The 15,115-nt window shown below is 41.4% G+C and overlaps 1 protein-coding gene across 6 annotated transcripts in view; it reads right to left on the reverse strand.

Annotated features, from left to right (window-relative positions):
- ABLIM2 (actin binding LIM protein family member 2) overlaps positions 1–15,115 on the reverse strand; it is a 337,722-nt gene that overhangs the window by 109,826 nt on the left and 212,781 nt on the right. For 4 of the 6 annotated variants that reach the window (XM_033950058.1, XM_033950066.1, XM_033950038.1 and 1 more), the window contains one exon: positions 4,760–4,903. The exons of the other annotated variants lie outside the window; for them this stretch is intronic. In XM_033950058.1, coding sequence (XP_033805949.1) covers positions 4,760–4,903 — 144 coding nt within the window. The remainder of the gene's footprint in view (positions 1–4,759; positions 4,904–15,115) is intronic. 6 annotated transcript variants of the gene reach the window in all.

The following is a 15,115-nucleotide window of genomic DNA, read 5'->3' on the forward strand; positions in this document are numbered from 1 at the left end:
GTTGTTTGGGCAGGCTTGGTTGTAATTTTGAATTTATTTTAATTATGTCTTTGGGGTTATTAGTGTCAAGTGGATGAAATAGTTATATGTCATCTGCGTAGGAAAATATTGTAAACCTATTGATTGGCCTAGTGTCATTAATGGAGCTATGAAGATGTTGAAAAGAAGAGGTGATGGTATCAAACCCTGCGGTACACCAAAGATAGAGGAAGAAGATGTTGAGATTGAGTTGTTAAATTTTACTTTTGATGTACGATTTGTGAAGAATGAAACCAGTTTAATGCAAGATCAGAGATCCTACCACGGCGAGTCTTTTAAGGAGCAGTGAATGAACTATGGTATCAAAAGCTGCAGAGATATCTAGATATAGATTTACGATGATCTAGAACAGGGGTGTCAAAGTCCCTTCTCATGGGCTGCAATCCAGTCGGGTTTTCAGGATTTCCCCAATGAATATGCATGAGGTCTATTAGCATACAATGAAAGCAGTGCATGCAAATAGATCTCATGCATATTCTTTGGAGAAATCCTGAAAACCAGACTGGATTGCCGGCCTCGAGGAGAGACTTTGACACCACTGATCTAGAAAATATAAAATGCTGGTAGTCAGTCCTATCAGTGAATGTTCCATTGAATGATTAGTTCTGAAACCTGTTTAGTTTGGATGAACTATCTGAGTTTTTTCCACAAAATCCATCATTTGAATGAAAACAATTTTTTCAGAAAGTTTGTTGAGAAATGAGAAGTTAGCAATTGGCCAATAATTTGTTTCTTGATCTGAAGAAACTATAGGCTCCTTTTACAAAGGGGCGTTAGGGCCTTAATGCGCGGAATAGCGTGCGCTAAATTGCCGCACGCGCTAGCCACTACTGTCTCCTCTTGAGCAGGCGGTAGTTTTTCCGGTAGCGCGCGCTAATCCGGCGCTTATGCTACAAACGCTAGCACACCTTTATAAAAGGAGCCATATATAATCTCTCAAAATAAGCCGGATAATAGATTCTTTCCAGGACTTTAGAATTGTACCAGTAGACCAGTAATTGAAATTAGTTTATGGATGATAGGTCCAAAAACAGATAAATAACATTTAATTATTGTTGGTGGGACTATGTCAAGACTTGAGCCGTTGATATTAATATTATGTAGAACAGTGTTCTTCAACCACCGGTCCATGGACCAGTGCCAGTCCATAGAAATTTCCTGCCGGTCCACAGGGCCAGCACATGCATCAGGCCCAAAACAGTGTTCTTCAACCGCCGGTCCACGGTGCAATCAATGCGGCGTTATCTTCTAGCCAGCTCTCTCTTCCTAACTGATTCAGTGCACAAAGCCACGGGCAGTGGCTCCTAAGGGCATCCTGCGCCTGAACCGGAAGCCTTCTCTCTGACATTGCAACGTCAGAGGGAAGGCTTCCAGATGAGGCACGGGACATGCAATGTGCAATTTGTACTATTATGGGGGCGGGGTCTGGGGTGGAGATTGGGTAGAGATGAGCGGAGTCTGGCCCACGACTTAGCCCAGTGTTCTTCAACTGCCGGTCCACAGAATAATTCTTTTATTTCTGCCGGTCCATAGGTGTAAAAAGGTTGAAAAACACTGATGTAGAAGTTTATTAAAGTTTGTTAGAGAGGGGATGCTGAATTTGGTATACTTTGAGGTTGGCACATTATAGAGAACTTCCTCCTTTGCTGGTTGGGAGGATGCTTTTTCCGATATTTTTTATTATTTTTTTTGACTTTTTCTTTGGAATAAGTTTGCCTGGGTTTGGGCTGTTAGATAGCTACTTAAACAATCTTTCTTTCCTAGATTAGTATTTGTTAGGGATTTTATGATGGAAAAGAGGGCTCCAGAGTTTCTTGCTTTAGATATTCTATTGGAGTAATATTTCTTTTTAGTCTCGTTAATTTTAAATCTATAATATTTTCCCTGTTCATTATATTTATTTAAATTTACTGAGGATTTGTAGATCACCATTTTCGCTCTTAGGATCTTAATTGCTTTTTTGATGAGGGCTAATTCCGCTGTGTACAAGGGATTTTTGAGTTTCTTAGGGTAGATGGTACGAGTTTTCATTGGAGTAAGGGTATTTAGAAGATCTTGCATGGCAGCGTTCCAGAGCGTGATCTGTTCATCTATAGATACATTTTCTAAGGATTCTGCTTTCAGTTTTAATGAAGAAGAAACTGATGAAGGGTCAAACTTGCTGTAATCTCTATATGTGATTGATTTTGGAGAATAGATGGGATTGAATTTAGAAGGCTTATATTGTAAGGTGATTAATGAATGATCAGACTATGGAACTGTTGTAAGGGAGGGGAGACCCAGGAGCAGTTTGAAGTGGGAACAAATATCATGTCAAGTGTATGTCCTCTAGTGTGAGTAGGAGCATTTATTAGCAGATTTAAATGTAAATCGGAGAAGAAACAAAGTGTCTTTTGTGAAACTATTTTCTTTTACATCAAAGTGGATGCTGAAATTGCCTAGTATTACTGGGTTGGAACTTGTAATGCAAAAATCAAAGACTATTGATTGTAATAAAGAGAGATTATCTTGAGTGATTAAAGGAGGATTATAAAGAAGTAGGAAATCCGATTGTGGATTTTAAATTGTTGGTTTTAAATTGCAAAAATTAAATGGGAGCTCATGGTGGTGAGTGTTCCTGTTCTTTTATTAGTTGATTCTTGTATATTACTGCTATACCACCACCTATTTTCCCTGAGCGGTGGTTGTGAATAGAAGTAAAACCCGGGGGCAGGCTGATTTTAGGTAGGCTTCCTCTCTGCTAACTAACCAACTTTCGGTGATACACAAAGGCCCTGATTCTGCAAAGCGTGCCTAAAGGGTAGGTACTGTTTGGGCGTCCAAGATAGGTGTCCTTTGTATAATCGCACTCAGTAACACTCGGCATTGTTTAGACGTCCAATTTTTGAGACATCCTTTAGAGAATCAGGTTTTAGACAAGAGTCAGATGGCCAAACAATGTCCTTAATGTTATAATATTTTATTATTATGATGTTATTAGAATGGCAATTTTATGGTGTTTTTCATTATAATTGTGATACTGGGAGTTGGATCTGTTTAATGCTTTTATTTCTCTTCCATCAGAGAGAGTGACTGTGATTTGAACCAGCAACATTAAGGTAGAAGGCTGTAGGTTTAACAAGTGTGCTACACAGTGAACTAGCAAGTTGCATAGTAATTGTAAAACTAGGTCCTATAGGCATTGTAAAGGAAGTCTACTTTTCAGCATAGTTTGGGCTTCAGATAGACCTGAGTTCTATGGATGGAACTTAGGCACAGTTTGGATATCCTTAATGCGATCTGCTAAATAGCTTTCTGGGTTTTTATTTTTGCTTTATTAAGCTCAAAATACATTTAATAAGGCACCACATAAACAGGGCACATCAAAACAGATATATTGTATGCAAAACCTTCTATTTTTGTGGACAAACAGCAATGCTATTTGCTAATTAAAGGAAAACATCCATTAACTGAAGCACAGCCCATGACTAAACAGTGATCCAATCAGCTCATTCTTGAAAGCAAAGAAAGCACATGAAAAAAATATCTAGATTGCATACATAACTTCATTTGCAAAAGCCTAAAAACTGAAAAAACAGATACAGACCTTAGCTTGGCTTCTACTTCATTGCAAATGGAGATGTGCAGCTGCACAATGCTGACCTTATTGTGAGATCATCAAGGTGCACCTGCAAGGTAGAATGCCACAATTAAAATATGTGCTGGGATTTGAACCTATGATCTCTGGAAGATGGGAAAAGGGCTTTTACCCATTGAGCCACAGCAGCTTCCACTGTCTTGCTTCCTCACATCTGATATGATAGCTTAGGGATCTGCTAAGCTATGATCTTCGCAGGTATTTTCACCTTCACATGGCTAGCTCTCATGGTAGGAACCCCCATAGCTAAAAGGAAGCAGCTGTGGCTTACTTGGTAAAAGCCCTATGCTCATCTTCCAGAGGTCTTGGGTTCAAATCCCAGCACATATTTTAATTGTGGCATTCTACCTTGCAGGTGCATCTTGATGATCTCACAGTGAGCTGATTGGAACACTGTTTAGTCAGAAAAAAAGTGTAGCTTTTAAGCAAGAAACATAAAGCTGTCTTTTTCATGTACTGTTCTTCAGTTAATGGATGTTTTCCTCTAATTAGCAAATAGCATTGCTGTTTGTCCACAAAAATAGGTTTTGCATTCAATATATGTTTTGATGTGCCCCGTTTATGTGGTGCCTTATTAAATATATTTTGAGCTTAATAAAGCAAAAATAAAAACCCAGAGAGCTATTTAGCAGATCGCATTAAGGACTTCCAAACTGTGCTTAAGTTCCGTCCATAGAACTCAGGTCTATCTGAAGCCCAAACTATGCTCAAAAGTAGACCTGGTTTTCATTTTCCTACAATGTAGGCATGAGATGGATGCCCTAGGTCGCTCAGCGTTATGTAAATGAATTGAAGGACGCCCATATTTAATCACTGTCCAAACCACGCCTATTCCATTAAGTGTGAGTTTTCCCAATGGGCGTCCATGAAATTATGGAGGCGCCTTTGGATGTCCATGTACCAATTATCACTCTTTAAGACCCTTAAATGGCTCATTAACCACTTAGTTTGGACGCCTAAGTCCCGCTCAGTGTTAGGCACCCTTTATAGAATCAGGGCCAAAATGTCTAACCTATATTGCAATATGACATCTTTTATGATATAATATTTGCTTTTAATCGATCTAGAACTTATCAAACCTACCTGATGAGGTCTATGCTGGACTGGTGTAGAGTAAGGTCTGCTAATTTCAATATTGCTGTAGGTGATTGGCTTCAATTTCTCTTTAGGTGGTGGTCTATTTCCCCAGAGTACTGGGATAAAAGATGGGGGAGAGCTCATTTCAAGCTGAGTAATAAAGAAGGATAAAAGAAAAGTAATAAGTTGAATGGTCTTCTTTTTCAGATTGGGGATTTAGCTTAGATGCGTACTTAGTCTGTTCATGAAGGAGCGCACAAAGGAGCACAACTTGCTCCTTAAGGCTCCTGCTAGAAAGAGAAGGGGCAGTTGCCAACTTTTGGATCTTCGAAGAAGGGAGGCGTCCTCAGTCAGGGGCAAGGCCTACCTATTGGTTTATGTTGGAGGTAGGGTTACCAGATTTTACATACGTAAAATACGTAAAATCTGAACCAACAGACCCACCTCCAGGCCAGCCCAGTTACATCCATCCCCGCCCCCTCAGTCTGCTTGTCTGATGTCACTGCATTGCATCTGCGTTATGCTCTTCCCAATGCAATCTGCTTTTCAAAACCTAGACAACGTGCTGGGTTTTGAAAAGCCATCCAGATGCGCCCTCTAAGAAGAGGACATGTCCAGGTAAATCCGGACATCTGATAAGCCTAATTGGAGGGAATGGCAGGCCGGGGGCCACCTAGAAGGTACTTCTCTTTTTCAGAAATGGGATTTAGTACAGTGAGAAGGGTAGCTTGTGGCTTCATGCTCCTGTAAAAATCTGTGGCAAAGGGGTGGGAAGGAGAGTACTGGCAGGCACATTGATTGGCCACTGCTATTGGTGACAACTAACTATACCTACGTTAGGCGTATGTAAAATCTGGTAACCTACGCTAAGCGTGATTTAGGCACCGTTTATAGAATCAAGGCCTAAATGTCTTCAACTAATACTCTGTCTACTTTGTCTGTCTGTGAATAGCTGTTGAGAAGATAGTGTCCACCTATCAAAGAAAGGACGGAGTGTCTTTGCATCAGACAAGCTAAACCTCTGAAAAGGGATGTAAGTTGAAACACTGTCAGCGATACCATCTTTAAAGCTATGATTTCATCTCCTAGATGCAAACTTTTCTACTTAGCCATTTACTCTTAACAGGGAGGATTGATGATTATACTATCTGTGCATCTATTTGTCTCGCCCTTCCTCCCAGAGCCATGGAGTCACTTTTGATACCTTTGGAGGGATACACAGTGTCAACCATACCAACGCTGGATATAAGCATCATTAGATAATAGTCAATACATTTGATGAATCTCAGCAAACTAAAACTTATCCCAGAGAAATCAAAGAGCTCCTTGCCATTATCCCCTTCAACTGATGAATGCCCTATCCATCGTAGGGAGATTGTTAAAAACAGCACACATAAATCACCAGGCAACATCATTGAGATCCTGGAAGAAATGTATCACATGTATTTATTTCAGTGGAAAAAAAAAGATTTGAGAGAGGGGGGTCTTTTTCTATTTTGTTGTTCATTAGTTTGTATATATTGGGTTTTCCTCTGTTGTTTTGGATTATAAAGGCACAATGACAAAAATCTTTTTCAATAAAAATGTTTTGATACAAAAATAATTAGTTTTAAAATAACTTTTTATTTGAACAAGGCAGAGAGAGATGAGAAGAACAGAGCCCCTCCCCCCACACCATTTAGCACATCCAAAGGGGTCCTTTTACTAAGGCGCGCTATCCGATTTAGTGCGCGCTATAGATTAGAATATAATGGGTGCCTTAGCATTTAGCGTGTACTAATCTTTAGCGTGCGTTAAATTGGTTAGCGCGTCTTAAAAGAAAACTAGCGTAAAGAGCTAACATTCACAGAATGTTCTACAGCAATACAGTACCTTCTGGGACAGTTGCTGAAAAAAATCCTCCATTAAAAAAGAAAAGGAGTTAAAAGGGTTCACAGACAACAAGCCAAACCACACTGTATAGGGTTCCAGCCAAAACTTGTCTCCAGGGTCACTAACAAGTTCAAATCTTGATTTTGTTCCTCCCAAGCTACTGAGTTTTTAACCACAAGATTTGAGAATCGAATATGAGGCACTTAACAATGAGAACACTAAAACGCTTGGTTATTCTCCTTGATAATTGCTTCAAATTGAATTCTCAAATCTGGTGTGGTTAAAAACTCATTTTTTGCACTGCAATAAGTATATTTTATACATTTTTTCCTGGATCTTGGTGATGCTTGCACACAGATTCATAAGTTAGTAAATAACTGCTTGAACTTCACAAAACCCTTTCTACTTTCCAGCATTAGATGCATTTAACTAATGCAAAAAAAAACAAAAAAAACCCACAGCTTAAATAAAGCCACAAAATTTGACCTTATAATTCCTGTCCTTATCGAGCACCAGTGGCTACCTATTCTTTCTCAAATCAAGTTCATGATTCTCCTGTGAACTTACCAGGCATTATTACATCATGCTCTTCTTATCAGAATCTATTTTAGTCTCTTTACCCAGGGCAATCTGGCTAGAATCCATGCGATACATCAATTTTGTCAGACATTAGGAGTAGCTTGGGCCTGGATTCTGAAAGCAGCGCTGTTAGGAAGGTGCCAATAGGTGCTTTACAGGCACCTAAATTAATTATTTTAATTGATAATTGACCATGCTGCTAAAAAAACAAATTAAAAGAAAAAAGTAGACAACACGAAGTGCCTACAAAACATGGTGATGGAACTGTGTCTACGCAGACGCTTAATGGCACAGGACATCAAAATAGGCATGGTTATGGGCGGGGTTGACGTTTGGTGCAGCTATATGTGATTCTACGTCGAAGTTAGGTGCCACAAATGTAGGCCTATAAAACCCTGGCCATAATTGGAGTGAAACGAGACCAGCACCATTTTTTCAGGCGCCTGCCAATTATGGCACCGCATTCAGAATCTAGGCCTTAATGGCTAGAGTAGTTGAGAACCAGGGGAACTGGTTTGATTCCTACTGTAGTTCTTTGTAATCCTATGTAAGTCACCTAATCCTATGCAAGTCACCTAATCCTCCATTGTCCCAGGTACGAAAAGACTGTGAGCAAACTAGAGATAGAGGATGTACCTGTATATAATATTTCATTCACCTTGGTTGCACCACAGAAAGAAAGTATATCAAGTGCGTTACTAATTCTAGAATTCTCTACCTCTGCATCTGAGGAGTTCATTTTCAAAAGAGAAAACAAACAAACAAACAAAAAAACCCCCTGCAAAAACGGTACTTGGATGTTTTGGCGGGTATTTAGACGTTTTAATTGCCGAAATGTCCAAGTGCCGATTTTCAAAACTAATTTTTTAGACATATTTCAAGGCATTCACCCTCCAGGATGTCTAAATGTTAAAAGGGCATGTAAGAGGCATGGTTTGGGTGGGATTTGGGTGGTCTTAGCACTTGGACATCTTGCAAGGGTAATCAAAGCTTTTTCAAGATGTCCAGAGAGACGTTCTGAGTTAGACCTGTTTTAAAAGTATATAAGGGCCAAAAGGGTACACAAATTGACCAGATGACCACTGAAGAGATGAATGTATGGCTCCCCCACACTCCCCCAGTGGTCACTGACCCCCTCCCAACCCCCCAAGATATAAATGAAGCAGTACATGCCTGTCTCTAGAACAGCAGCACCTGGTATGGGAAAGCCTAATAGAGGAGCACACAAGTGTCTTTAAGTAGCCTGGTGAGTGGGTCAGTGAACCATAGAGAGGAGGACCCAGGCCTATAAGCCACTCTACCCACTACATTTATGGCTACCAGTTGTATTTATAATCCAATATAAAGCAATTATGCTATGTCATCAATTTCTATATGGCACAATTCCCATATTTTAAGAGTTTGATGTCTGGTTTCCAACCATCAAGATCATTGCGTTCTGAAAATTCAGCACTGTTGAAAACAAAGGCCAATCCCAAGTATGTGGAACCGAATGCTATGACCTTTTCATGTGCAGGAGTAAAACTGTGGAATAGCCTTGTTGGCCAAATTCAGAAATGTGGTGATAGGAGTTCATTCCGGAAACTGCTGAAAAAGCAATTATTTGTTGATGCATTTCTTTGAGCATTTGACTTATTGTAAGTATTGAATCTTTCTGCTTTTGCTTTTATTTGTTCTGACCCATTTCAATATTTTATGTATGTAACTTTATTGTAAGTTGTTTTGGAATAAAACGGTATAGAAATTTTAATAATTCACCTGAAACTTACTGTAATTGTCATATAGGTGCACCTGCAGCCAATAAGGGCTATTGGGGTGGTAGACAGATGGGTATAGTAGGTTTTGAAGGAGTTTTGGAGGGCTCATCATACACTAAAAGGGGGTTCTGGTGAAATATGTACTTGACAGTCTTTATGTGAAGTTCACAGCTGTGCCCCCTAAGGTGCCTCACTGCCCTGTTGGGATGTCTGTGTGGCCAGTCCATTAAGATTCTGGCCCCTCATGTCCAAATGGCATGGAAATTTTGAACATAGACATTTTTATATTCTAAAATGGCCAAAAAAGTTAAGATGCTAAGGGCCAAGATGTTCAAATAGATCATATTAAAAAAAAAAAAAAAATATATATATATATTTTGTATGTCTAGGTTTCAAGTTTCTTCATATTTTTTGATTAAACGCTTATCTGAAGGTACTAAGCGTTGTACAAAGAATGGATGTTTCCCTCCCGGACATTTTGTGAGATATGTCTAAAGTCGGACTATCTTATACTCTATCAAGGGGTAATGTCATGGCTGCCTAAGCAAACTTTTATCACTTGTTCCATTTTCCCACTAGTAGGTATATTGGTGCTCCTCTTTATGGATCAAAACTTTTTCCTTTTGGCTCTGCTCTTGCTGTATCACCTTTGTCACTATGGACTAGATTCACTAACAACAGTGACTCAATCGCTTTTGGCCGATTCTCTGGCTGATTTTCCAACAGCGATTGATTAGCTATTAAGTGTGCATGTTCCTGACGAACCTAAGTATGGCAGGAGGAATGCCCACTCCCTCCTGCCATCTGCCCCCCTCCTCGTACCTTTCAGTCTGGAGCATGACGGGTGCTCAGTCCCTTTTGCTCTTCCGCCGGCCGCTGTCAGAAATGCAGGCCTTAGGCCCCTCCCTGGTGTATCATGTGATGCACAGGGAGGGGCCTAAGGCTCTGATTGACTCAGGTGCCTCAGGCTTCTCCCTTGGGAGGGGTCTGAGGTGCCTGAGCCAATCAGGGACTTCCTTAGGAAGTCGGGTTTTAGGATCGTAATGCCCGATGCATAATAGCCAAGCAAATGTAAGTGAATCAATCGCTTGGCTATTTTGCATGGGGTTTTACTAATTTGCATGGCCAGATAGAAAAATGGGCGATCAAGGGGAAAAACACACAGTGGGCCGTTTTGTGAATTGGGTCACTTAAAAGCGATCGTTGCTAAACCTGTGAAAACCTGTGAGGGGAAGGATAGTTTAAGTTTTTGGGTAGGCCTGGTGGTGTCAGGACTCGAGGAGTTCCAAGATAGTGGGATTAGGGGAGGGATGATGCCATGTAGGATCTTAAAGGCTAGGCAGATGCATTTAAAATGAACCCTGGAAATTACTGGGAGCCAGTGGAGTTTGGACAGAAGTGGGGAAACATGATCAAATTTGCGTTTTGTGAAGATCAACTTGGCCGCAGTGTTCTGAATTAGTTGAAGTCTTTGAAGACTTTTTTTTTAGTTAGACTTAGATAGATGGAATTACAATAGTCTAGTCTGGAGAGGATGATGGATTGAAAAGGACAGCAAAATGTTTTTGGCGGAAGCATGATCTCACTTTCCTCAGCATGTGGAGGCTAAAAAAGCATGATTTTACCAAGGAGTTGAGATGGTCATTGAAGGAAAGAGAAGAGTTGATAATGATGTCTAGAACTTTGCTTGAGAACTCAAGCTGCAGTGTGGCACCAGAGGGCAGTGCGAAGAGGGTAGGCAGCTGTTCTAATTTTGGGCTGAGAGTAGTTTCGTTTTGGACTCGTTCAATTTCATTTGAACTGAGAGGGACCAGGATTGGAGTTTTGTTATGCAAGCTATTATGTTCTCAGAGAGGTTGGTAAGGATCGAGTCTGTCTCGAGCAGGACAAGGATATCATCAGCATATGTATAGATTATTTCAAGAGAAGATAGATGGAAGAGTTTCAGGGAAGACATGTAGATGTTGAAGAGAATAGGGAATAGGGGTGATCCCTACAGGACTCCGCAAGTTGGTTTCCAAGGAGCGGACGTGGTGCTATTTGTGTTGACAGTGTAGGAGCGGGAACGTAAGAAGTTCGAGAACCACTCTAAGACTGTGGAGTCAATGCCTATCTCGGAAAGTTGATAAATTAGAATATCACGGTGGACGACATCAAAAGCTGCAGAGAGATCGAATTGTAATAGGTCAGCAAACTTATTACGAGAGTGTAATTGTTGCACCTTTGAAATTAATGAGGCCAGTAGTGATTCGGTGCTGAAGTTGTGTTTTGTCTTTTGCTTTCTGGGTCGCACTGATGCAACCATGTCTTGTTGCCAGTGACAGTTATCTCCAGAATACTCGGATCTTCTTCATACCGTCTCAGAAATTGAGTTGCAATCTCCACACGTTATTGCATGTGCAGATCAGTAAATTGTTTGGGAACCCATCATGTGCAGACTTTTCCTGTATCTCAAGTCATCATGCATTATGGCAAGTGCAGATCCATAGCTGATATCCAAATCTGCAGCCAACTGAGACACCATAATTCATCGGTCTTCTCTAATCAAGGCATCCACCATGTCAATGTGTTCTTGTGTGCATGATGTTGATGGGCGACCAGAACGACCTTCATCGGTTACCCCTGTTCTTTTCGCTTTAAACCTCTTTATCTACTCATGAACCTTTAGTTAATTCATGGTGCTATGTCCATACTGAGTCAATATCCGATGGTAAATTTCCACAGGTTTCACACCCTCTGCCCAAAGAAAGCGCACTACTGCACGTTGTTCTTTGATGATGCAATCTTGCAATGGAGTGTCCATGTTTCTGACCTTGTAGCTGCCACATGACAAAAGGCCGAGCGCTGCCACTGAGTGTGGATGAACTATCCAACAGGCAATGCATGAGTAAATATGTTGCATTTCGCTAATTCTGTTCTGGTTATCGCATAATTTAACAATTGCCTTAAATTTCTGATTCGCCATCATACCTGCTAATGGGAAACCGGAATAAACTGGGCTGTTACAGATTCCAACACAGACACTACATGCTAGCAGAATTCTTTACATCTGTTGCAGATGCACCACATGACTCTCCCCTGATATAAAATAGGGTGGCACAAAAAATATGCAGACAAAAAATGCAATCAAAGATACCAGACTCTGCATGCTGTGCAACATCACAGAAATAGGAAAGAATGTTTGGGATCTCCTATGCAGTGCAAAATAAAGCTGACAGGTAATTCTCATCACTGACATGGATCGGATCGGATCCAATCCGATTCATGGCTGGGGGGCTGATTCACGAAGCGCCCTCATGCATATGAGGGCAATCGGAATCACGCCCCAACCGACTGCACGGATCGCTCTCCAGCGATCCCAACACATGCACAGACCATCTATAGATAGTTTGCGCATGTGCTGGCCCTCTGTGCTGGACCAGAACATATGCAGGTAAGGCTAAACTCAAATAGGGCACTGGTATTTGATCTATAGGCCGCCGTGTGAGCGGACTTCTGGGCACAATGGACCACTGGTCTGACCCAGCAGCAGCAAATAAGAACATATGGCAATGCTTACAATTTGGTAAATACTCAGGTTTTTAGATTTTTATGGAAAATTTGAAGAGAATCCAGTTCTCTCAGCCACAGAGGGATATTATTCCATGATTCAGTTAATTTGAAGGAGAGGGACTTCCCAGTTTACTAGTGGAAACTGTGCCCTTCAGAAAGGGAAATGATAATTTAGGTTTATACATAGTTCTAGCCTGTCCGAATTTTTTAGAGATCCAAGACAGAGAAATAATAAAGGACAAATGTCAAATAAGATCTTAAAAGATAGGCATACACATTTAAAGTATTTTCTGGCAGATATTGGGGAATCGGTAAGATGTAAGAAAAAAAACTGGGCTCTGAATCAGCCAGGGAGCCATTTACCAGACAGTCCTTGACCGATCATGAATCGGAATGGGTTGGCATGATTGGGAGCAAAGTCAGAAATGGATGGCGAATGGCCTGCCCATTTGAAAGAGACATTATGGCTTGGTTAGGAAGGGACACAGGTGATGTATGAAGCAGATTGATAGTATGGAATGACAAAGTAAGAAGCAAATGTGGCTGAACCTCCAAGTTGTTCAGAAATCGACATAAAAAGATCACACCTAGTGGGGCAAGAAGAGCACTTCTTCAAATAAAGAGGAATTAAGACTATTCAGGTCATGTTTGGATCAGGAGTGTGTCTAGTGTGAGTGTATCTGGATTCTGCTGGAAAGAGCTTCTGTGATTAGAATATCATGCAAATTCAAGCCCAGATTGGAAACAATATTCTCTCACAATATAACTTTATCTACTTGCAAAGTTACTGGTATTTACATCCCAGTGCAGAGCTTTGTTCTTTTTCTCCTGAGGCTACAGACGTTTTAGCACCAGACAGGGGACAACAAGGAGGAGTGACTGCTTCATGTAAACAGTACTTCAAAGCTATTTTATTAAAATAAGCATTTTTCAAATATAGATCCGACGGAATGCCCTTTTGCCCTTATCACACAAGCATAAATTGCTTCAGACAGCAGTAATTATTCAAAACACACATTACCTGCTCTGGCTAGATTAGATTGCTAGGCAGACTCTTGGGCTTCTTGTCACATCATCTCCAGAAATAAACTAGGAACTTTGGACTAGATTCACTTACCTCACCAATCCTATCCGATCCATGGGCGATCTATGGCAGGCTGACTGATCCACAACACGTCCTCATGCAAATGGGGGTGATCGCTGCAGAGCAATCTCGACGCATGTGCAGGCCATCTTTTTTGCCTTTAGATGGTCTGCGCATGCGCTGGCCCTCCGTGAACAAGCACTGTAGTGAGCCTTCTAGCGTAAGCCCTGGCAGAGAGCAAAAGTACAGTTGTGCTGAATTGCAGTGAGTAGGTGCTGTATAGTGGCAGGAAACCGCTGTTGTGTTAAATAATGCAGCGGGAGTTAAAAGATTGGCACCAATGCTGGTCGCATATGTCTTCTCTCTTTTTTTTTTTATTCGCATCAGTTTTTGCAAGTAATTTTTGGGAGGCTTTACTTTTTGACTTTTACTCGCGAGCCTGTGGTTTTAATCTGTGGGTTTAAAGCGGGAGCCCCGCTTTAAACCCTCGGGTTAAAACCACGGCTCGTGAGTAAGATGGCTGTATACATCATGAGAGCAGGGTGGCAGAGAGCAGGACAGTAAGAAAGGACGTGAATGACTGGTTCCCAGCAGCTACTTCTTTTTTGATCGGCCAGCCCAGTCAGTGTTCCTGATTTTGTTTAGTGAATCGTTGCCTTCCTATTTTGCATGCCGTTTCCCCTCATTTGCATGTGCAGATCAGATCGGAGGTTGATCTGCCATGAGGTTAGTGAATCAGGTCGGAGGAAAATCGGGTCGGTACAAGATCGCAAACACGATCGGTGAGCTTAGTGAATCTAGCCCAAAAGGGCTAGATTTACTAAACCCCCTTACCTTTCTGATTCGTGGCCGGGCAACCGATTCACGAAGGGTCTGCATGCAAATGGACGCGATCAGAGGCATGCCCAAAACCGACCCCACAGCGATACTGGATAGCGATCCTGGCACATGCGCAGACCATCTTCTTTGCTTGTAGATGGTCTGCGCAAGGATAAGCTGGAAACTTTTACTGCAGTGAAACTGGGCCATTACGTTTAATCTCACTTCTTGATGTGACTCGAGTATATTGCTCACTGAAGTCCTGTTTTAGATTACTGGATTCTTTTGCGCACTTTTGCTATAAACTTTCCTTAGGAGATGGATATGTAAAGGATGGGTCCTGGAGCTGTGGGAAGAAGTTGGCAATCCCTGTTGCCAATAAACTTCTACAATTTTTATGAATTGATGTCTGGTAAGAAGTTTTCCTTTCGGCAACTAGCTTGGCATTCAGACTTTACGATTAATCCCCGGTGGCTGATAATTGCTTCTTTTCCTTTTCGCGAACTCGTGCCACTCCAACTCTCCTGTTCTCTGCCGCCCTTCCCCGCAGTGCAGCTCCATTTTAAACCCATGGGTTAAAACCATGGGCTCACACTGTGGGGAAGGGCGGCAGAGAGCAGGAGAGTCATGGCGGCAGAGAGCAGGAGATGTGTATCAGCTGGTTGCTTATTTCAGGGGACCATAGAGAATGCTCAGGAG

This window comes from Geotrypetes seraphini, chromosome 1 (genome assembly GCF_902459505.1).
Source record: "Geotrypetes seraphini chromosome 1, aGeoSer1.1, whole genome shotgun sequence".
Lineage (NCBI taxonomy): Eukaryota > Metazoa > Chordata > Amphibia > Gymnophiona > Dermophiidae > Geotrypetes > Geotrypetes seraphini.